Source organism: Spermophilus citellus (genome assembly GCF_964194105.1).
Source record: "Spermophilus citellus genome assembly, chromosome: 1".
In the NCBI taxonomy this organism is placed as follows: Eukaryota; Metazoa; Chordata; class Mammalia; order Rodentia; family Sciuridae; genus Spermophilus; species Spermophilus citellus.
This window is the reverse complement of record NC_138182.1, coordinates 120,053,625-120,076,986: the sequence shown is the minus strand read 5'-3', so window position 1 is coordinate 120,076,986 and position 23,362 is coordinate 120,053,625. Positions and strand designations below refer to the sequence as shown.

At 51.0% G+C, this 23,362-nt stretch overlaps 2 protein-coding genes across 14 annotated transcripts in view; one reads left to right on the top strand and one right to left on the bottom strand.

Annotated features, from left to right (window-relative positions):
* ZNF672 (zinc finger protein 672) overlaps positions 1-1,961 on the bottom strand; it is a 33,094-nt gene extending 31,133 nt beyond the window's left edge. For 6 of the 13 annotated variants that reach the window (XM_081284365.1, XM_081284368.1, XM_081284367.1 and 3 more), the window contains exon 1: positions 1,576-1,917. The gene's annotated coding sequence lies outside the window, so the exon portion shown is untranslated. Of the gene's footprint in view, positions 1-1,575 lie in introns of all 13 variants that reach the window. The other 7 variants (XR_014020840.1, XR_014020841.1, XR_014020842.1 and 4 more) reach the window with 7 other exon arrangements.
* An 8,993-nt stretch (positions 1,962-10,954) lies between these two features.
* On the top strand, positions 10,955-22,961 carry SH3BP5L (SH3 binding domain protein 5 like). Its single transcript, XM_081301626.1, has 7 exons — positions 10,955-11,105; positions 11,556-12,145; positions 16,512-16,574; positions 16,729-16,857; positions 19,278-19,439; positions 20,578-20,751; positions 21,241-22,961. The coding sequence occupies exons 2-7, from the start codon at positions 11,960-11,962 to the stop codon at positions 21,706-21,708; spliced, it is 1,182 nt and encodes a 393-aa protein (XP_081157752.1). The 5' UTR covers positions 10,955-11,105; positions 11,556-11,959; the 3' UTR covers positions 21,709-22,961.
* The last annotated feature ends 401 nt before the right edge of the window (positions 22,962-23,362 follow it).

Sequence of the window (23,362 nt, the reverse complement as noted above, 5' to 3'; positions counted from 1 at the left end):
TCCCTCTGCCATGGGCCCAGAGTGGCCAAGGCATCCCAGAACCAGGATAAGAAAGACTGTTAGGTCTTCAACATACTCACTGGGTCTATCAAGGTGTACACATCTGGCACTCAATGCTTTTTTAAAAATGAACAGATGGCTTCCTGACAGGAGTAAGTCCTGAGAAATATGTTCCTGGGCCATTTTGTTGTGAGTATCTAGGTGAATTACACACAAACTAAGACATCTACAACACCACTAGGCAATATAATCTTCTACAAGATTGAAGGATATGGAAAACAGACACCAGAGAGAAAGGAGAACGATGGCCCCCAGGGAACTTCCCTTATCTACAATTGTTCCCCTACAGCCTTCCTGCCCCACCCTAAAGGAGCCCACCAGTGATGACCCAGCTCTGCTAAACCCTATAAAACTCAGTTCTTTCTTGTAGCCCCTTGCTATTTTCCCTTTGAAAAACTGTGCCCTTGCCTAATAAAAGCATCGATGACGATGACCGTGACCGTGACCGTTAAGGTCAGCCTCCCTTTCTCTTTTTGTAGCACCTTTCTTTTGCTTTCGGAAAAAGCAGTCCGTCCTGATAAAATTTTTCTTCAGTCTGTGGCTGGGATTCAGTTCTCACAAATGTTAGGTTTCTGGAGGAGCCAGCTTTTTTCTATAGTTATCCTATTCTCCATAACCCTAAATACTATGGAGTTGGGAATGCGAACTGTTTAAAGGAACCAGAGAGGCACATGTCCTAACTCCTGTTCTTCCATTACTAACTGTGTGACCTTGAACAGAGAACTCAGGGTGTCACCCTCCTGCCTGGGAAAACAGTTTCCTCGGGGAGGAAAAGTGTCTAAGTTTGAGAACTGCAGCTAACTCGAGTTGAGGGCCTGGTCTCCTTGGACTGCCTTTCTCTGGAGAGGCCCTAACACGGCGGACCTCTGCCCCGCGGAGGCCCTGGCCGCACACCCCGCCTTCCCCACGTGGTTGGAGCAGCGTGGCCCGCGCGGCCGCGCACCCGGGGCTCCCGAGTAAAGCAGGGAGGCCGGCTTCGCCTTCAGCCTCGGTGCTTGGTACTTAGTGGGAGTTGGAACGACTGTTCACGGAATGAGGAACGTGGCACCTGAACAGGTCGCCTCCGTGGGCCCCCGCAGCCTATCGGGGCGCCCCAGTCTGCGCGCCAGGAGTTACTGGGCAGATGGCCGGGAGCCTTCCTACCGCGGGGCCCGTCCCAGCCCCCGCCCCGCCCCGGCGTTCGGCACGCGGGGGAAGCGGGGAGGCGAGTTCCGCGCCCGGCGGCGTCACTGCCCCTTTAATCCGGCGAGGCCCCGCGGGGCCGACGACGTGGGGCCTCCAACGCGAAGGTCACCGGGGCAGGGCGGCGAGGACGCACGGAAGGCTGGCCTGGGCGGAGCGGGCCGCACGCGGCGGGGCGCGGACCAATCGCCGCTCCGCTGCGCCTGAACGTCACGCGTTGCCGAGGGGCGCTTCGGCCCGGGCAGACTCGAGTGGCGGCGGAGGGGAGAAGCCGGCAACTGTAGGGGACCGCCGTCCCCGCCACCCTCGCCCTCCCGCCCCCCGGTCCCTCACCGGTCGCGGCTGGCTCCTCGGACGCCGCGCGGCTCCCACTTGGCAGGTCTGCCGACCCGCTTCCCGGACTCCGAGACCGGGGCGGGGAGCGCGGCCGCCGAGCGGGCAGCGGGAGGCGCCTCGGGGCGGAGGTCAAGTCGCAGGCCCGCTCTCCCCGGCGGCTGGTGTCGCGGGTTGCTGGGGAGCCTGGGGGGTACACCTCTGCCCGCCCAGCTCCTGGGCGGCGCAGGAACCCTGGGGAGGGGCGGGCCCTGCGGGAAGCCGAGGAGGTGCCTGGCCCCGCCCCTAGCTCCTCCCCTGGACGGGCGCAGCGAATCCCTGCCTCCTCCCCTGCCCGCCTGCCCGCCCCTGAGCCTCATCCCGGCCAATTGGAGTAAAGGGCGCCGAGCACCGCGCGCCCCCGCCACTCCCCGGGCCCCGTTGGGTGAGCCCAGTCTTGAGGCTGGTGCGCTCCGGGCCAGCGGTTGGAGTAACCTTGCGTGCTGAGCCGGGCACGGCCAGTGCCCGACGCGAACCAGGTCTCGGAGGGCCCCCTCTCCAAACCTTTCCAGTAGTAGTTTAGCGACTTATTACAGTGAGGCCAGACTCGATTTTGCTTGACGTAGACCCGCCCAGGGTCGCACTGCTAGAAGCTTGGGCACCCCTGTTAATCTTGACAATCGCGTCTCCATGAGCTTGCGGACAGAGCGCCCTGGTCAAACGTAGATTCTTGATGTCTTCTTCCTCTGGCAGATACTATCAGTGTGCAGGGAAATGTATAGTGTTTCAGCCTGGCTGACCTCTTTGCGGGGACTGTTGATCCCCTCAAGATCCTTCTTCACTGATTTTCCTTTCGAGATCACTTAGAATCATCCATCTTGTTAGACATCTAGAGCTCTGATCCTGAGGCTCTTAAATCAGTGTGCACTGACACCTCTTACACTTGGTCAGGAAACGCTTTCCATCTTCTCTACTTTAATTCCACATATTCATAGACCCTTAAAATTGCCATTTCCTTAAACTTACATTGAAATTCTCTCTCCACCCTTTGCTAGGGGTTAATTATAACACGCTCCCCTGAAACGTTGCTATAGTTGTCTAAAGTAGCCTGTGGAGGGTTGCACCATAGTTAAAGGAAACCCCTTTGTCTTACTGAAGCATGAATCATGAATGCAGGGTCCCTACCCACAGATGCTCCGTGAGTATTTGCTGCCTATCACAGCATGGGATAAGAATAGGTCTGACAATAGCAAAGCTGAAAACCAAGACATAGAATGCAGGCCTGGAATGATGAGGGCCTGACCAAATGGTTTTTTACCCTACCAATTTACATCAATAGATGACAGTTCCCACAGTGGTTCATAATTCCACACACAGATACAGCTGTGAACCACCAGATGAATCCCCCTGAAGTTATGATTGTGTCCTATTCCTGATCAAAAACTGTCAAAAGTGAAGTTTGTCCTTCTGGTGTGGCATTTAAGACCTTCTAACCTGCCTTCTAGTTTGTTCTTCCCAAGTTGCCACTAAACTGGACCACTTTCTACATTTCCTTCAGCTTGGGATACACTCCTCTCATTCCTCCACCTCTTCTTGTCTGTCATAGTATGCTTATTACCCTTTAGGGTTGGTTCAAATGCCAGCTCACCCTCAAGATGAAAACTGTACCTTCTTTCTGAAGATCACTGGAATTGGTCATTCAGCAATGCCTTAAGTATTTACTGAAAATCTGCTAGCTTTGCAGGTCACAAGATACTTAAGACACATTCTCCGTATTTACAGTCATTTACTATGTATTTTCAAATAATACGTATAGTTTATCTCCCTTACTAAACTCTAAGCTTGCAGGCAGAGTCAGTGTCTAAGTGAACATTTCAGATTACCTGCTAGGAATTGAGCAGAGTATTGGAGAGAAAATAGAGACTCTCTTTTAAGGACATGCTGGGAGTGGGAGACAGACCCCCACAGACATTTCCATACCATTGTGAATGGGATAAAGTGGTATAACAGTAAAATAAGAATAATTCTGTCATAGGTCATCAGTACACTTCAATGATTCAATATGCAATGAAGACTGATATTGGGATCTGTGGATGGAAGTGAAGGATTTCCACTTCCTAGATTTCTGCCACTATATGTGATGACACTGGTTTGTGCAGAGGAACTGACTGACCAGGAAAGGAATAGGCATGTACTAAATCCATACCAGGGAAAATAGAGGCTTAGAACTCTGGAGCACCCAGAGGGAAGCAGGGCTGGAGTTCTAGAAATTGAGGAGGTGAAGATGTAAGGAGAGAAAACTAAGAGAAATTTTGGGCTAAATCAAGGAATTCCTCCCTTCCACAACTTCTATTTATTTATTTATTTTTTGCAGGGCTAGGGATTAAATCCAGGGTCTTGAGCATGCTAGGCAAGTGGTCTACCATGAAGCTACTTCCTCAGCTCTCCACAAGCTCTTATTGTGGCCCACGGTCCACACCTGGCTGGGTAAAGGAATATAGAGATGAATAAAGTATCACATACCCATCTTGTATTCATGCAATATGGTAGAAAAATCTACCCCAGACCCACGTGTTGGCTTCCCTCAGTGGGCTGGGGAAGGGCCAGGATGTATGAGGGTTCATAAAAACTAGGAAGTTAGAGGTGAATGAGGTAAGCTATGAGACTGGATAGAATGTCCAAGAGGTTGTAGGTGTACAAGAGCTAAGGGCAGAAGCCTAGAGCATCACTCTTCCAAAAGGAGGAAGCTGTAGAAGGGTAACCACTAAAAGGCTTTAGTGGTGATGGTGGAGGTGTCAGGACAGGGTCAAGTTTGGGATCCTATGTGAGGAAGTGGTGGACATTGCCCCATGCTGGAGTGAGTCGAATAGTAGCAAGGTCATGGGGTTTGGCTAGAGGGCACTGCCCATGGTTTCAGACAGACAGGTTTACCAATTGGTACTCAGTTATGGTCAGATAAAAGCAAGAAGTTCTGGTGTGCTCTTGCACAGAGGGTGCTGTAGATAGCAACAATATCCTGCACATTTCCAAAAGCTATAAGAAAGCAGTTGGAAAGTTTTCAACATAAGAAATAGTGCTTCAGGAGATAGATGTTTATCTGATTGAAACATTACACAATTACACAACATACATTTATTGAAACAACACAATTAATATGTATGAGGTTTAATATATCGATTAAACATAATTCAAATTAGAAAAAAAGATAGCAGACAGTCTAGAGAGTTGTCATGCAGAGCAAGCACAGAGAGCACCTGCTTTAGTTAACACCAGCTAAGGGGCAACTGAAAGGCTATCAGGACGGCACAGAGGATTCCAAATTCCTCGTTTGAAACGTGAGCCCAGTGGATGTTCAGTGTCTAAAATCAGATTCAGAAGGCTTGCTATGCTACTAGGACAGAAGACTATTTCAGTTTCATTCATCATGCTCCTATATTGCTAATACAATATTTTCCCTTCTTGAAGTGTTTGGATTTCAGATCCCTGTGCAATAAAAATGTTCGCCTCTAGAGCACAGTGGCTTCCAGTGCGTCCTTAAATAACTCCATGTCAACTGACAGTTTTCCAACAGTGGAAAGACCAAATGCAGAAAATTAATATTCAGTAATTTAGAATGATGAGAAAAGACTGGGTTAATTAAATACCAAATTGTAGATTTTATTTTATTTTATTTTTGAGAGAGAGAGAGAGAGAGAGAGAGAGAGAGAGAGACTTTTTCAATTTTTTTTTTTTTTTTTTTTTTTAGCTTTCAGCGGACACAACATCTTTATTTGTATGTGGTGCTGAGGATCGAACCCTGCGCTGCACGCATGCCAGGCAAGCGCGCTACCGCTTGAGCCACATCCCCAGCCCCAGATTTTATTTTTTTAAGTATGAATATTTTAATTAATGTCAAGTCTCATAAATCCAGATCAAAATGGACTTCAGGAAATAAGAGGATGAACAAAAATTTACAAATTTCATCAATAACACACATTTTAAATTAAGGTAAACAGTAATCTCAATAAAAATCGCTTGTTGTCTGTACTGCTTATAGTCTGCACTTGCCCAAGGTCTCAGGCACTGATTCCATCAAAAAGACACTACTTATTTTTACCATCATGTGGGTAAACTAACTGTGAATAGCTACAATAAGTTAGATAAACATGATACAGCACAAAAGTATTTCCTAGTTCTTCATGGTGTCTAGGTCCTTAAATATGAAATTTTTTAAAAAGACAAAATTTATGTTCAAAATAAGATATTGATAATAAACCTAAAATCATGGTGCAGAAGTTTCAGAGGAAAATCTATCTCAAAATAAAATACACGGTAGGATAATATAAATTTTTATAATTTAAACAACTTTAGGGGTCAAGCAAGAGTTGTAAATATAAAATGACATCAAATGCAAATCTATAGTAGCTTTAATTTTTGTTATTTTCAAAATTCAGGCATTTAAAATGTAAGCACATACACTTAAATTAACATATGGTGTGTTAAGATTTTAAGTAACCTTGAGTACTTTCGTGAGGCTTTATTGAGGCCTCGAGGTACTATCCCTGAGACCTGGATTTTCTGAAATCTCACACAAGATCTGCCTCTTCCAGCAGCATAACCTCAGGCAATTTATGTAATCCTCTTGTCCCTCAATTTCCAAAGCATGGCTACCCTCGGTGGGGAGGGAAAGAGTCATGGTGTCTGAGGTTTGCAAACATCAGGAAGTCAGAGGTGAGGGGATGAGCCTTGGGAGTGGGTGGCACTTCCAATAGGCAGCAGCTGTAAAATGCAGGCATAATTTATCTACTGGTTGTGGATTGCGCAGAATAGTGCCCAGTACAAGGAAAGGACAGCAAAAATGTGTGTCTTCTGGGGTTTTTTTTCATTACACTTTGCAATCCCTCCCACCACTTCTTCAGCAACCACTCATTTGCTTTTGTCCCTAAACATGAATCAACTAATCTGATTAAACAGATTGATAGAGGTATTTATTAAATATATAACTGATGATAGAAGTTGTTGAAGATAAAGGGTAGTTTGTATTTGTTGGGAAAAAAAAGAAGGAAAAAGTTTTTAATGACAAAGACGATTTAAAATAAGAATGTGAGGAAATAAAGAACCAATGAAGTTAGAAGAAAATTACTGAACTAAAAAGCTTGACTTGTGACACTACATAGCAATTCGTGGTACTGCTATCATCCTTATTCAGCCTTCATGTTGTCATGTTTCCTTCATTAAACTAGTCAACAGGACTACTGGTTGGCCATCTCTTTGTGCCAGGGGCTGGGAGGGGCTACGCTTGTGGCAGGAGGATTATTTAGACATATGCTGCTGTACAGTACATTAATCATTAGCCATGCATGTCTATGAGTCAGGGGGAGGATCACTTGAGCCCTGGAGTTCAAGGCCAGCCTGGGCAACATGGCAAGATGCTGTGCCCATTCTCTGCCCATCAGGAAGAAAAATAAATTAGTTTGTCAGTCACACTGGCCACATTTTTGGTGCTCAACAGCTACACGTGGCTAGTGGCTCCCATTTGGGCAGTGTAAATACAGAAACTTCCATCATCATTGAAAGTGCCATTATATAGGGCCCATCCAGAAGGCTCTTGAGGTACACTGTGCATGGTGGAAGTCAGAAGGACCTAAGCTGAAGCAATGGCAGTGAGGAGAGGAAGGATTAGAGAGACTTCACATGATGAAGCTATGAAGGGAGACACATTGAGGATGTCTTCTAGATGTCTACCTAGGACAAATTCTGTAGAACCATTCACCAACACAGTCAATGTAGAAGGAACAGGATATGGGGAAAGGGAATGAAGTCAGGATTAGACACAGTGAGTGAAGGCAAGCCTGGCACCAAGTAGTGATGCCTGGGAGCCTGCTGGCTGAGTGCAGTCCATGGGGAGTCTCTAGAGGCAGTTTCAAGGAAAAAGCCACAGACAGGAGTAGGGCTGGACTTGTGTGAGAGCATGCAGGAAATCAGGTGGCAGGAGGTAGTCACAGGCTAATGTCATGGCCTGGGAACACTAGTGTTTAGGATAGGTTTTCAAACGTGAGTGGGTCATAAAAATCAACAAACTGCATCTCTACCAGCATTAAAAAAAATATTTAAGTATTAATGTACTTTGCATGCAATTTGGGTCATATTTTCCTTAAACATTAATTTATTCACACACATATGCAATCATTAGCTTGTAACAATGATATATTTCTGTGTTGTGGTCCAATTAGCTTGGATGCCATCAATTTATAGAAAGAGCACCACAGACTATAAGCTACGTGGGAACCATAATGCCTTTTTTTTATTCATCATAATTCAAAATTGTGGCACACAATAGTAAGGACACTGCATGAAGAAATAAAACAACTCACAGAGAATAGGAAACCCAGGACATGGGTGACTGAGAAGGCAAAGAATAAAAGAGAAAATTAACCCAGTGTCAGATATCAGTGCCTTGGCTATACTGAGAAAACAGATGACCCTTACTTCTGTAATTTTATGAATTGGCAGGGAAGTCCACATCCAAAGATGAAAAGGAGGTGAAGTGGACATGAGACAAGTGACAGGGACATTAAGAGGGACTGTTTTGTACTAAGATGTGAAAGTTTGATACAAAAGAGATTATATAGTAAAGGCAGGCTCTAGAACTGTGGTGTCCAATAATGGAAAGCACTAGGCAACATGGCAATTTAAATATAAATTAATTAAATAAGAATAGACTTCCTGGGCTGGAGTTGTGGCTCAGTGGTGGAGCACTTGCCTAGCATGTGTGAGCCAGTGGGTTCAATTCTCAGCACCATATATAAATAAATAAAATAAAGATCCATCAACAACTTAAAGAATAGACATCCTTACTCACACTATTTCCATTTCAAGTGCTCATTGGGCATGTGTGGCTAGAAGCTATCATAATGCATAGAGGTCTGATACAGAACATTACCTTTGTTGTAGAAGGTTCTGCTAGCCAGTGCTGCTTTAAGAGTTTTAATTCAAAAATAAAACAAGTTTAGACTAAACCAGTGTACAGTATCCTACAACCGCTTTCTACCTGAAGTATTATCCAAATCCAGCAGAAAACCACTAGGGGATTATCTTACAAACCATACATAATAAAAATTACATTTGGACTCACTGGGTTAGAGTGACCACTGGGAGGCCAGTGGAGACATGGAGAAGCTGCTGAATCTCAGGGTGTTTTTTTAGGGAGTCTGGGCAGTATATACATTTACAATGTTTTATTATAATCCATCAAAGATCTGTGACAAGCAGTAGCAGCTCATGATTGAAAGGACTGAACACACAGAAAAAGGAGATGTGGACTAGGGCACATAGGTACTGGAATAATGCTGAATAGGAAAAGTTGGAAAATTCAGGCTAGGGTAGACAGAAAACTAAGTGAAATGGGGTCATTACAGTGAAAGTCTTGTTCTACAAAATTGAAATGACGTAGAGGAAAAAATGTTTACAACTGCTACAAGTAATTTCATGGATTATATATGGCACCTCAATAACAATAAGGAATGTGGCAGAAAAGTGAGGCATTATTACCCATCAGATAATGCTGACCTCTTAGGATAAGTCACTTTTGAAATTTTAAAATGAATATTTCCAATTTCAAGGAAAAATCTCATTTAAATCACCCTTTTTAACGGAATATATTTGATTCTACTCTCTGCCATCCTGTGAAGGGAATGGAAACCAATGCCACATGCATTCTACCACTGAGCTACATTCCCAGCCTACTCCGTCTCCCAAATTTTAAGAAAATATGGTAATTCAAGGGATTAGGGGATGAAAGGAGGGAATTGAGAACAGCAGAATTCTTGGTACATAACACCTCCATCTCAACCTCTGCACTTAGGAAAAGAAAGAACTCTAACATAGCCCATAGCAACAATAGTCATGTTCCTAGGGTGACCCCAATTCTTTCCCCATTAAAATGCCTGCCTGCCTCAATGCAGCTAGGAAAATTACTGTTTGTTCTAGTCATTATCTGGTAAGACGCTCCTAACTTCCTTTTCTTAAGTACTAACTAACAAGCGCAATTGTGAATCCTTCCTTCATCCCTTTGCTTATGTATCTCACCGCTTTGAGATGTTTACTCAGGGGTATCCTTCTCAGGAATCTGAGACCTTTTCCTTTAAAGGTAATCATCAGGAACAACAGGTCTCGATCTCCCAGTCTCAATGAGAGACGACAGAAGACTCTTTGCTTGATCAAACTTTAGTCATTCGTCTGAACCTTATTTTAAGCCCAACGTACATGCGTCCGTAACATCAGGTAACAAAGAATCTCAAGTTTAACAAGAACACCCCCGCCGCCATCCTGGGTGTCCGATCAGCCTTCTGCACCACCGCCAGTCCTGTACTCCCAGGAACACTTAGGCTGGTTTAGCCACCCGCTCCTTAACCCCCACTGTTGGCACTTGGCAATTTTTCACCCACTGACCCTACAAAGCTCCTTGGCTACAGGTTGATTCACGCTGGAACTGGAGTGAGCTCCCTCTCTCCCTCCCTGCAATGGTCTCTACACCTGCTTTGATGCTTAGTGATCCCGAATAACGCCTTCTTGCCCTCTTTAAGACCAACTAACTTCTCCCCTCTGACTGCCCTGAGACCCGCTCAGCCTCGCTCGTCCGTTTCCCCCTGGACACGCTGGAACACCTCCCTACAAACAGGGCAGGGGCTCTGCTGTCCCCGACTGTCGGAAGTCACTGGCGACAGCTCCGTCCGGCTGCGCTCAGGTTGGACAGGCTCCTCGGGGAAGAGGAAGGACTTGGTTGGCTTGTGGGCGCCCCGCCCAGAGCGCGCGAGGGGCCTGCTCCTCTGCCCAGAGACCAGCCGCAGGGGCGCGGGGGCTCCGCGCCAACCCCGAACCCCGCTCGCGAAGCTCTTAGGCGGCGGCCTCCAAGACAGACCTGCACTTCACCGCCGTCCGCCAGGCTGCCATTGCTCACGGTCCCATTGACGCCCCTGCAGCGAGAAAAATCCCGCTCGGAAGAAAACCTCCCAGTCAACCACAGGAAGAAAACCTCCCAGTCAACTACAGCCCCCGGACCTCAGAGGACCCTATGGCCGCAGCCGGAAGTTCCCGGACCCACTTCCGCCGTCACTCCCGCCCTTCCGGGCGGGGCCGGAAGTAGCTTTCCCAGAGTTGCCGTCCAAGATCCGTAAAGCAAGATGGCAGCGCACACTCTGCGGATACTTACGGGCCTCATGTTTCTGGCCTTTCTCTATTCACAAGGGACCTTCGGTTTCCATTACCCCCTCTCTTTTTCTTTAGAAAAGCACTCTCACGTCTGGCTTCCACTCAGCCTTGGCGGAGAACGAGCTGGAAGCCGGGAGGCTAGGCTGAACGCTACGAGGCACCATGCTGTACGGAACCGAAGGCCGAGGAATTCGCGCTCGGCCGGGCAGGCGAAGGAGAGTGGGAGGGAGGGCTTTGTTACCTGCTGGCGCATTTCCGTTTCCGCCAGGCCCCGTCGTTTTGGTTGGACCGGCTTGTTGCGGGGAGGGAGGGGGAAGGTTGTTTGCTGCCTGGGAGCTCTGCGCAAGGGAAGGTAAACTGAGGTAAGGCTGTGCCTTAAGGGGAGCTTTTGTGCCTGGATATGAAGATGGCTGGAGCATGGTCCTCGGGATTGCAGAAGGATGTAGGGTTGGAGACGGGAGGCTCGTGTTCCGCAGGGTTGGAGAGAGGAGAGGAGGTGGGGCCAGGCTGGGGGTAACAGGGTGAATTGCACAGCTGGAGGAGTGGGGTGGGGCGGGCGGAGGAGAGGGTGGGGGCTTGGAGGGAAGCCCCGAGGGCGCTGGTTGAGCTGGGGTGGGAGCTGGGACAGGGGTCAGAGTCGGACCTCAGGTCCTGGAGAGCCGAGGAAAGAAGTTGAAACTGGGGTCCAGGCGGAATACAAGAGCGTGGAGAGAAGAGAACGCAGTTGTAGGGAGGCTGGGAGGTAGACACGGGCTGGTGGCCGAGGCCCTGATGCTGACATGGCTATACACTTGGCCTTGTTTCTCCTGCAGCTCCCCAGAGACGCCTCGAAGCCTCTGCTCCAGCCTGGCCTTCTCTCTCCAGCTGGCACTACAGCCTGGAGGCGCCTTCCTCCACCCTCCCGAATGGTGCTGCTCTTCGCTGGCCTCGGCCCAGGATCCAGGCCCCCTTTGCCCCCTGCCTTGGAGCTGTTGCTCCAGTACTGTGTTGGTGGACTCCTGGTGGAGGGGAGAGAAGAACTTTTGCCCGGACGGGGTTTTAGTTCTAGGAATTCAGCCTCTGAGTTTGAGGTTCTTCCTGTGCCCTCTTTATCAGCCTTTTGAGAAGACAAACACTTCTCTTTGCCATCTAGAGCCCAGGAACCCTCAAACTGGGGCCCTGGTCCCAGCATGTCAGTCCTCTCTTGTGCATAGGGCTCTGCCCTCTCCAGGTCAGCATGGCTGAGTTCAGACAGGTTCCAGGAGGGCGGGAGACCCCACAGGGGGAGCTGCGGCCAGAGGTTGTAGAGGATGAAATTCCTAGGAGCCCAGTGGCGGAGGAGCCTGGAGGAGGAGGTGGAAGCAACAGCAATGAGTCCAAATTGTCCCCAAGAGAGGAGGAAGAACTGGATCCTAGAATACAGGTGAGAAGACTGAGTCTGGGGAGAGAAAAGACATCCAGCCGGCAGTCTTCCTGAAGAACTGTCAGGTGAACAAGAGCTTAGGCTTCTCTCCCCAGTATCCTGGGGCAGGAAAGAAAACAAGTTTGTCAACACAGCATTGTAATTTAGTGTGGCAAGTGCCAAGAGAGGTGTGTGTGTTTGTGCACGCGCGTGCAGGGAAGGCCCTGAGTGCCAGGGTATGTTGCTGAAAGCTTCCCTGCAGGAATCCCAGGGTCAGGTTGGCCATGGAAGCCAGAGGCACACTTTAGGTCAGCCAGAGTAGGACTGTTGTGCTTCTTTCTAGGTGAGCGGAGGGGCCATTAGGGAGTGAGGGATCTTTCCTTCTTTCTACCTTTTTCAGCAGTGTCTCCCAGGAACATTCCCTTCTGTAGGCTGTGAGACCTTTCAAGTGTTAGGAAGGAGGCCCTGGGTTTGGGCCTAGAAGGTAATCTTCTGTGTTCAAGGCTCTCCGTCAGCCATGGGCAGTCCATAATAACACGTTGCCAGCTCTCAGGTTGGGGGGTCTACCAGAGGAATGGAAGAGCAATTGCCTTGGGTGTTTACAGTCCAGCTGGAGAGCAGACAGGGGGAGCTGTGGCCAGGTGAGGAAAACTGGCCCCATGTGGAGGAGCTCCCTGGCCTCGGTTCTGGTGCTGGGTTGTAATGTTCAGGGCATTGGCTATGAAGGTCTTTCTGGAGAGTGCTTGGACAGGTGACATCCATGATGCTCCTTGTATTTGGGGCCTGATCTGCCATTTGGTCAGGTTGCATCGCCAAAGTTCTGGTATCAGAAAGTGACTCCCCCTTCTCTAGTTAAGCAAGAGTGTCCCAGGCTTGAGTTCTTGGGTTTCTCCGTGAGCAGACCTCTATTGGATCACTGCAGTGAGTTGCTAAGAAATAGAATCTGGTCCTGGCATCCTATGGCCATTGTGGTCTGAGTTCCCAGGTTATGTGCGTGTGGGTGGCTCTTAGACTGTGCCTGTGTTTATAATGGAGCAGGGTGAGCCATTCATTTCTGCTGTGAGTGGGTAATTTATTTCTGTTGTGCCTCATGGACACTGCATTGAAAACAGCTTGAGTGTTCTTTCTAATTCTACTGATAATTTGTCCACTAAGGAAATAAGTTGTACTAACAGTGTTGGGCTGTACTATGAGCTGTGGTTTTTAGGAAAGTTGAGGCCCAGGTTCTTCATGTGTGAGGCAAGGGCTTGGTCTGGCTGACCTGATTGGCTCATGTTGGCTCTGCTCGGACACAGGTGTACAGTCCTTTTCTTTTACAAATTCTTTTGCTTGTCTTTTGGTGAGAGTTCGCAGTGGTGCTTTGGGACAGAGCTCTCTGTTCTTGAGGAGGGCCTCTGACAGGCACTATTCCTCCTGCTTCAGGGGGGCCTCTAGGAAGAGAATCCAGTGCTGTGGCTTCTCTGCTCTCCTCCTTCTGTGCATTTTCTGGTCTCTGCACAGGCAAAGGCACAGAATGAAGAGTCACACTTGCACCAGGCTGTCTGAAAAGGCAAGCTGCAGCTTCTGAACGTGCTATGTAAAAAATATTAATTAAAATTAAATAAAAAGTGATTCTTCTGACAGTGCTGTGCTGAAGGTGCAGACACAGAGCACGTTCATGGTCACAGGCAGCTCTGCGAGGGTGGAGTGTCCTGAGGACACTGTGGAGCTTGCAGGCTGCATGAGGAGGAAAGGCCCCTGGCAGCCTCCCTCATTTGAGGCCATGAGTGTGGCAGGCCATCATGCCAGCCTCAGTAGGGGTTGGTGTCTTCTCACCCTGTGGGAGAAACAGCCTGGTGTGAGGGACATCCTCCCTGGAATAGGCCATGGCACTTGACCCTCCAGTGTTTGGGTCCCTCTTCTGGACATGGAGGAGTTTCGGGCCTGTGTCTTTCGAGGTCCATTTCAGTGTTGACAGTGACCAAGACCACGTCGCCTACTGATGTGTTTGGGTGCTTTAAATGGCTGTCCGCTTTTCTGGATTATCATTGCATTGGATGGGACTCCATCAGAACACACGAGGGAGCTTTCAAAATCACCCTTCCCTGACTTGCCAGTCATTTTGATTCTCACAGGTAGGGTACAGAGTGACTCTAATGCACAGCCTGGGTGGAGTCCACTGGCACATGGATATCCCAGAGGGCCTGGTTTTTGCATTTTCCAAAGTTCCCAGAAATGGTTGTCTATGGGGTGAAGCCCTCAAGTGGACTGGGGCCCCTTGGCCACACATGCCTGCTGTTTGTGGGACCACGCTGGAGGGTGGAAGGAGGATGGTTGGCAGCTACCTGTGGTGTGCTTTCTCGCTCAGGAAAGGTCAGTGCTGCGTCCCTGTGTTGGGACTTCAGTGGAAAGTTCTCCAGCTTCCAGAGAGAGTGTTGCAGTGGGAGGAAGGAGAGAGGAGGGTGGGTCTGGGTCACCCCTACGTTTTCCTCCGTCTCCTCTGTGGCGGGCACATTCTTCTTTTGCCCCCCCCCCCCTTGGAGTGACTTTGCAACGTGTGTCCTCATCTGGAAGTGTTGGTCTAGCTGGGGGAGCCGTGTCCGGGTTGCTTGATGTTTTTGACGGCTTGCACTAGGTGGGGCGGAAGCCTCTGTCCTGAGTGCCATGCCTTTGTCTCAATGGCTTGGCATCCTGAGAGTGCAGCCAGTGCTCCTAGGAAGGTCACCCTCCCTGTGGCTGCTGCTCACTGATGGATGAGGCACGCTGACTCAGACTGTCCTCCCTGCGTTCCTTTGGAGCTGAGAGCCAGGAGTGCTGGTGGAGCCGGCCAATGGCCTGTTGCCTATGGGCCAGGGTGGTGCCTGGAATGCTCAATGGCTTCCCGCTCAGCTTTGCTGTGTGTTTGTGCCCCCTTTTCTCTCTCTGCAGGCCTCTCTGCTGCCTCTCCTGTCTGCTGGACCCCACAGGGCAGAGCTCAGCAAGTGGTGTGTTAGTTGCAGGAAGTGCCTTTGGGATGCTGATTCCTATGTAATGAAATGATGTCTGTTTCTGCCACGGGCCGGGAGCAAGAACCCTTGTCAATTTTCCACCAGGGACAACTTAACACTGAGCCCTTCTCCTCATTGTCTGGGAGTTGGGGGTGGGGAGCACTCTGGGTCATGGAACCAGGTGGGGATCTGATCCTGGATCTTGCTTGGCTCAGGTGGGCACTGCAGGGTGAGCTTGGCCTGCCTCCCTCTTCTCTCCCTTGGAATAAAAGCTTACTGCATTCCTGAGGCCTGTTCTTTGCCTACCCAGTGGTGATCACAGCAGTCCTGTCTTTTCTGAGCCATTCATGGAAGGACAGCCTCAGTCCCAGAGGATGGCCACAGTGTCAGGACAGTGAGATCAGACCCGACTCGGTCACCATCCCCCCTCGTTGGGTTGTCCCTCTCTCCGCGGATGAGCTGGGGAGGAGCCTCATGCTGCAGCTGTCGAGGGAACTGGCCCCTCTCTCTTCGAGGCAGTCAGGAACCTGCTGGCCCACTGGGAAAGACCCTCTCCCACCCTCAGGGGCGCCACCTTTCTGGAGCCCTTTGGGTGATTCCGTCAGCTCAGGGTGAGGTCCCTGTTAGGGAGGTGCTCTGTAATTAGAGCTGATACTGCTCCCTAGGCGTCCTCTGCCTCCTCAGCCTGTCTGTTGGCTGCCCTCCCGAGTGGCTTGTTCTGACACTGGGTTGTGGTTTACTTCTCCTATGCACCGACTGTTAGCTTGCACTGTCAAATACAGGAGCCACATGCTACTGTCTGAAGTTGGGATGTGCCCTCGGGATCAAAGTCATGTGGATTTTGAAAAGCATTTAAAAAAAAAAAGTGGTTCATATTTTAGGTTGATTGCATGTTGACATAACATTTTAGTATTTTGGGTTAAAAGCAGTGTGTCACCAATGGAGACATCCCCGTGGAGCATGTATTAATCTTATCCCCAAAGCTTGATTTCCTCTTTTTTTGTGTGTATGTGTATGGGGGGGGATGACCAGGGATTGACTTCAGGGCACTCAACCACTGAGCCACACTCCCAGCCCTATTTTGTATTTTATTTAGGGACAGGGACTCAGTGAGTTGCTTAGTGCCTTGCTTTTGCTGAGGCAGGGCTTTGAACTCCTGTCTCAGCCAGCCCCCTGAGCCTCAGGATTATAGGCATGTACCACAGCGCCCAGTGATTTCCTCCTCTTTAACTTGGGGGTTTATCAGGCCCACAGGTGGAGTTTCTAGGGTCGTGTTAGATGGTACCCAGTAGGTGTCTGACAGGGACATGTTGGGACAGTCCCTCCTCCATGTCTTTCCCCTTCCCCGGCATCTGGCCTGCCTCTCCTGGCCCACTGGGTACTGTCTCTCTTCCCCTGCTCTAACCACGCTCTCTGTGCAGGAGGAACTGGAGCATTTAAACCAGGCCAGTGAGGAGATCAACCAGGTGGAGCTACAGCTGGACGTGAGTCTCTTTCTTCACACCCTTGGGCTGGTTTCCGGGGATATCTCCATTGGTGTCTTGCCCAGATGGAGAGAGTGAGAGGAATGGGTGTGTCTGAGGAACCAGAGGCCTGGGAGCCATGTACATGCTCTTCCTCCACCCTGTCCCTTTCTAGGAGGCCAGGACCACCTATCGGAGGATCCTGCAGGAGTCTGCGAGGAAGCTCAACACGCAGGGCTCCCACTTGGGAAGCTGTATTGAGAAGGCTCGGCCCTACTATGAAGCTCGACGGCTGGCTAAGGAGGTAGGACTGTGTGAGCCTGGCCTGGACTCTGTCTGCACCCAGAGGGCAGAGCACTGGGGCAGACCTGGCTCTGCTTCAGATCAGCTCTGGGCCAAGAAGGCTCCTTCACCACTGTGGGCTAAAGACCTAGAAAATAGGGGTAGGTGGGTGCATTCTGCTCTAGAAGCTGTTCAGCCTTGCTGGTGTTGATTTTATTTTATGTTTTACATAGCTGGGATGGAACCAGGGCCTGGCTCATGCCCTCCCACTTAACTGCCCCTCGACCGCCACCTGCTGCTAAGTACCTTCTGTGCATGAGGGCTCAGGCCCTAGGTGTATCTGATAGGGCCAACATCTTCCACTTCTTCTCTCTCCTCTTCCCTTTGGTTCTTGTCTTTTCTGTGTCTTTGCTTGACCATCCTTCTTACCCCATCCATCTTTTTTCTTTGCACAGATAATGTGGATTCATCATTGGAAGACTGTAATAGAAACAAGAAAAATCCAAAATCTCTCCCAATTCTATCATGCACTTTATACTCAGGATTTGTTTAATCCAGGGTGGGAAGGTGCTAGGCAAGGGGACAGCTGCCTTGAAAGAGTTCATGCCTTAGGAGTTGAGGAGGGGACCTGCCATGCCAAGCAGGGCCACATGGGGGAGCACCAGGGTCATTGAAGCAGAGGTGACTGGGGAAGCTGAGCCCAGAGCCTCTGTTGTGGTTTTGTGGGAAGCAGCCACTACAGCAGGGCAGGTGAGTCTGAGTGGATTTCGGATTGGATGGTCTGCATAATTCTGCCAGGTTCTGGGCTCTGAGGGTGGTCTCGTTGTCTGTAGCTGACCCTGCAGTGATGTAGGGCAGGGGAAGTATTGGCCTGAGTAAGAGTTTGATAAAGGAGATGTCTGATTGGGATCCGGGCCTTGGATTAGCTGGTTTACCTGTGAAGGATGTACACACACAGAAGCTGACCAGGTCCAAGCATTTTTCTAGCCCTGGGATGAGCAGTCCCCTCTTGACCAGCAAGGCACCCCAATGCCAGATGATGGAGAAATATAGAAAATAAAAGGTATGAGTAATGCAGCACAGATAGCCACATATAACCACATGGGCTTTCTTTGTAGTCACTTTGATGTATTTTCTGCCAAAGTAGGTTACACAATGTGTGCTGTTTTTGTCCCTTGTTTTACTTAGCTTTATGATATGGGCATGTGCTAGGCAATGCTCCACCACAGAGCCACATCCCCAGCCCCCATGCCATCATCCTTTAAAGATGTAGGAATATTTTCTTGTTTTACTTGTTTAGTATGTTTTCTCTGAGAACTTGGGTTAACATTGTTTCCAGTTTTTTGCTTGGTTAGTATAGGTTGAGTGTTCTTTTCCTGAGATGTTTAGGACCAGAGTGTTTCAGGTTTGTTCAGATTTTGGAGTATTTGCATAGACATAATGAGATATCTTAGAGATGGGGCCCAAGTCTAAACATGACAGTTATATTGTGACATAAACACCTGTGGACATTGCCTAAAGGTACTGGGGATTGAATCCAGGGCCTCACACATGCTAGGAAAGCTCTCTACCCCTGAGCTGCATCCCCAGCCATTTTTGTTTTATATTTTGAGGCAGGATCTTGCTAAGTGCCCGGGCCAGCCTCCTGAGTAGCTGAGCTTAGGTATGCACCACCTCACCTGGTGTACCCAGGTGCTTTGGCAGTTCTGTGCCTGGACAGTCAGGTGGTGTGCCATCTTTCACTTGTGGCATTGTGCTGTTGCTTAGAAAGCTTCAGATTTGGGAACATGGTAGGGTCTTGGACTTGAGTCAGGGACACTCAACCCACGTGATTGTGATGGATGTCTTGGGAAATTACGTGGTCATTTGCTTCAGCTTGCTCCCGGGATGTGGAGTTGATCCTAGAGAGTGACTTTCTGTAAGACTCAATCCATGTTGCTAACTACCTTCCAACTGAAATGGTATGGGTTTTCCCAGGGCAAAAGGCCAGCAGACTTTGAGTGATGGATTTCACAAGCCACCATCTATGGGCAGCGTCATTCCTTCTGGGGTTTTGGGTTTTTTTCCCCCAGTTCTAGGGATTGAGCCCAGGGTGCTTTAACCACTGAGCTTCCTCCTTGGGCCATTTCATTTTATGTCAGAGACAGGGTCTTGATAAGTTGCCAAGGCTGGCCTAGAACCTGGGATCCTCCTGCCTAAGCCTTCGGTCTCTGGGATCACAGGTGTGTGCCACCATGCCTGGCTAGTAGCATTCGTTTTAATATTCATTTCTATGTTTATTTCTTTCTTCATCCATTTCCTTACGATATATTCCCTATAAAATGCCACTTCAGTGGCATTTAACCTAACATTGCAAATTGGTCTTTCTCCATCTTTCATCCTTAAGCCTGAGGTGGGTCCTCCTGGTGGGGGCTCCCTGTCCTGATGGCCATCTCCCCCCAGGCCCAGCAGGAGACACAGAAGGCAGCACTGCGGTATGAGCGGGCTGTGAGCATGCACAATGCCGCCCGGGAGATGGTGTTTGTGGCTGAGCAGGGGGTCATGGCTGACAAGAACCGACTGGACCCCACGTGGCAGGAGATGCTCAACCATGCCACCTGTAAGGTGGGTGGACGTTGCCAGCAGGTCTCTGCACTTTCTAGTCCTTCCTTCACTGTCCCTTCATCCCCTTACCTCCTCATTTCTCCCTCTCTCCACCACTCCAGCCTTCTCCATTGACCTCTGGGACTTCCTGTATGCCCTTCCCTCTGACTTAGAATGGCATTGTATCAAGCTGTCGCCTCTGGGTGTGGGCTGACCCCAAGGTCTCACCCAGTGGGTGTCCTGGTCCGGCACTCACATCTCGTGAGGCTGAGCTCTGTGACACCTTTCTTCTGTTGCACGATGTGCAGTTTTGTTGCCATGTACCTTGATTTTTGCAGTGTGATTTATGTATCATTTCCAAGCTGCTGAAAGTAGACTGGGGACAGGAGGATCTCTGGCTGGGCTCCTTCTGACCTTCAGCTTGTACAGGGCAAGCGCCAGCTCCTGGGAGTGGCAGTGTCGTGGTTCTTTAGCTGCTCCTTGCACAGAGGGCACAAGCTTCTGCTGTGGAGCTCACCCAGATGCAGGCATGGGGCATTGTGGGAGGGGCCGTCGAAACTGCACCATGGGACATTAAGGGATGGTGGGCACCTTGGAGTCTGTGCTTGCCTGGAATATGGTATGATAGCCCTGCTGGACATCGTGGCCAAAGCTCTCCCCTGCTCCCTGTAGCTCTGGACTGCGTACACCTGGGGTGTGGAAGCCTGGAGAACCCCATACATAGCTGTGATTCCCCACAGGATCCTCCTGTCCCTGACCCCTTGCCACAACTGTGGTGGCCACAGGTGGACATTGTGCCCAGGACAGAAATTTCTTCTGTGTTCCTGACTGAGATGGCTGTAGTGCCTTTCTTGGCATCAGCAAAGCTGAGTGGCAGGTAGTGGAGGGACAACAGGCGGGACAGTGGGGGAGAGGTGGCTGCAGGGGCATGTGCTTGAGACCTGGTCCTTGAAGACCAGGAGATCAGGCAGCAAGAGCAGAAAAGATGGAAAAGACGCTGTCCTTAGGCCAGTGGACCCACATTCCCCTGCGGACGGCTCTGCAGATGGGGGACTTGCTGAGGCCTTCCCATGCAGGTTCCCTTGAGCTTGGGCATGTGCCAGGGACTGAAGCGTGTTTTCCAGCTCAGTGACGCATGTCCCTTCCTCACGCTGGCCAGGTGAACGAGGCAGAGGAGGAGCGGCTTCGAGGCGAGCGGGAGCATCAGCGAGTAACGCGGCTGTGCCAGCAGGCTGAGGCCCGCGTGCAAGCTCTGCAGAAGACCCTCCGGCGAGCCATCGGCAAGAGCCGCCCCTACTTCGAGCTCAAGGCGCAGTTCAGCCAGATCCTGGAGGTAGCTGGAGTGCAGCGGGGTATGGGCAGGTGGGAGTGTGGGAAGAGGAGGGGCTGCACAGAAAGTGAGGACAGGTCAAGGGATGCCACCTGCCGGGTGAAGCACAAGTGCTAGAATGACCCTACAGGAGAAGGGTGGATGGGGCTTGTCCTAGCAGAGAAACTGGTTGAAGAAGGGAGGTCAGTGGGAAGAAGAATTGGTGAAAGCCCTGGGATGGGGAAGAGGACAGAGGGCGGGGGGCCTCTGGTGGGGACTGAGAGCTGGGAGGACAGCTCCAGAAGGCAGAGTGGGCCTGGAGCAGGGCAGGACACCCGGGATGGAAGGACCGACCAGAGGAGGCACACAGGGATGGTGCTGCAGGTCTGCTCTGTACCCAGCACTGCCAGGCCTCCAGGATAGGAGGCCATGGCCTAGATGTAGAGTGCCAAGTGGGGCCGAGTGATGTCCCGTGCTTACCTGTCTTGCCCTCACCTGTCTTGTCCTCTACAGGAGCACAAGGCTAAGGTGACAGAACTGGAGCAGCAGGTAGCACAGGCCAAGACCCGCTACTCAGTCGCTCTGCGCAACCTGGAACAGATCAGCGAGCAGATTCACGCGCGGCGCCGGGGCCTGCCTGCCCACCCCCCAGGTCCACGGCGCTCCTCCCCTGTGGGGGCTGAGGCTGGGCCTGAAAGCCTGGATGACGGGGACAGCGGCATTGAGGGTGCTGAAGGTGGGGGGCTGGAGGAGGGTGGCGGCCTAGGGCCTGGACCTGGCGCGGACACAGACACACTGAGCCTGCTGAGCCTGCGCACCGTGGCCTCTGACCTGCAGAAGTGCGACTCGGTGGAGCACCTGAGGGGCCTCTCGGACCATGCCAGTCTAGACGGCCAAGAGCTGGGACCCCGGAGTGGGGGACGCCGGGGCAGTGACAGTGGGGCCCGAGGGGGCCGCCACCAGCGCAGTGTCAGCCTGTAGCACGCTAGCTGGGTCTTTGGGCTTGTCTCCCACCGTAGGCTCATCAGGGCCCTTGGGCTTCTTCCTGCCCCTCGGATCCCATCTTTCCCCTGGAGGCCAGCTGTGTCAGCCCTCTGTCTGCCCTGCCTCCTCGGCCTCCCCTGCCCCCTCAGGAGGCAGTCCTGCAGGGCCCCTTCAGAAGGCTGCTCTCTGCACTTATCTCCTTCCCCTTACCCTCTGAGACCCTTGACTTCCCACCTTCTGACTTCTTTCCTTCCTGGTCTAGCTTTGCCCCTCAGGGAACTTGGTCTAGAACACCTGGGAAGCTCATCAGAGGAAATGAGTACCCTAACCAGAGGGGTGCAAGGGGCTGCTGCTCCCCACCCACCCCAAGGCGGCTCCCAGGGTGCCCTAGCTATGCTGCTGAGTCCTGCCGGCCATGTGCCCCGCCCTTCTGTCCTAGCCTGCCTGTGTGTGATTGGTGACCTTTTGCCTCTGGAGACACCACCACCCTCAGTGTGCCCTTTTGTGAACTGAGCTGCTGTTATATGTGCCCTGTAGCAGAACTTGCCAGATGGAAGGGAGCCTGACCCCATTATCAGCATAGGGAATGTCATTCTGGACTGGCTCTGTATATGTGGTGTTTCTCCAGCTGGGCTGAGTCCTCAACCTTGCCCAGGTGCTAGTGGGTCCCTGAGGGGTCCATGTGGGAGGCTGATGTGGTCCCCACCCCTTGCTCTTGCAGTAGAGCTGGGCCAGTGTTTTGAGTGGGTGCTGCTGAACTGGATCTTGGCACCCTCCTGTGGGTGGCGTTAAGGAATTGGTGCTCAATTGCTCTCCCTTGCTTTCCCTACTCCACGGTCCCTGGGGAGTGCTTAGGCTAGCCTGTCAAGCCTTGCCTGCCATGATGGGGGGGAGTCCCCTGGCTGAGGGTCCCAGCCCTCCTCGGGGAGCTGCTCCAGAGGTGGTGCTCCCAGTGTGTGTAGGGAAGCCAAACAGATCTGGGTGCCTTGGGAGAGCTGGTCCTGCCGTGTCACCCCAAAAGGACAGGGAGCTCTTTCCCAGCCTGGGTGCTGCTGCAGCACTTGGAGGAGGGGTGGGCCTTTCTGCACAGGCCTCTCCTGCACTCAGGTTGGAGGAGGAAGGTCACAATGAGAACCTTGGGGTTTGAGGTGGCCACTAGTGAGAAGGAGAATCAGGGGACATGGGTGTGCAACGATGAGAACCTCAAGGTTTGAGCTGGCCACGGATGGGGGGGGGGGGGACACGGGTGTGTGTGAGTGCATGTGTCAGTGTGAGTGTGGGAAAGGGACTGCCTTGGTTTTATTTAAATAAAATAGTTTATGTAACAGTAACGTTTACTGTTGGTGTTGGAGGGAGGAAGGGAAAGGGGCATGGAGGACCAGGTAGAGCAAGCCAGACTATGGCAGGAGAGGAGGGAGGCCACACAGGTGAGTGGGGATGACCTGAGGAGCCAGTGTCCTGAGGCCATGCTGTGGGAACCAGGACACCAGGGAGGGCTTGGTCAGAGAAACCTGCAGGGTGGAGTAGGCACTGTGGGAACCAAGAGGTGAATGGGCCAGTGGGTGGGATCCTTTATCCAAAGGAAGCTGGTTCTCCTCTCCTGCAGCATTCAGAGCTGGCTCACAGTGGGGGTTATCTGTGTGTATCTGAA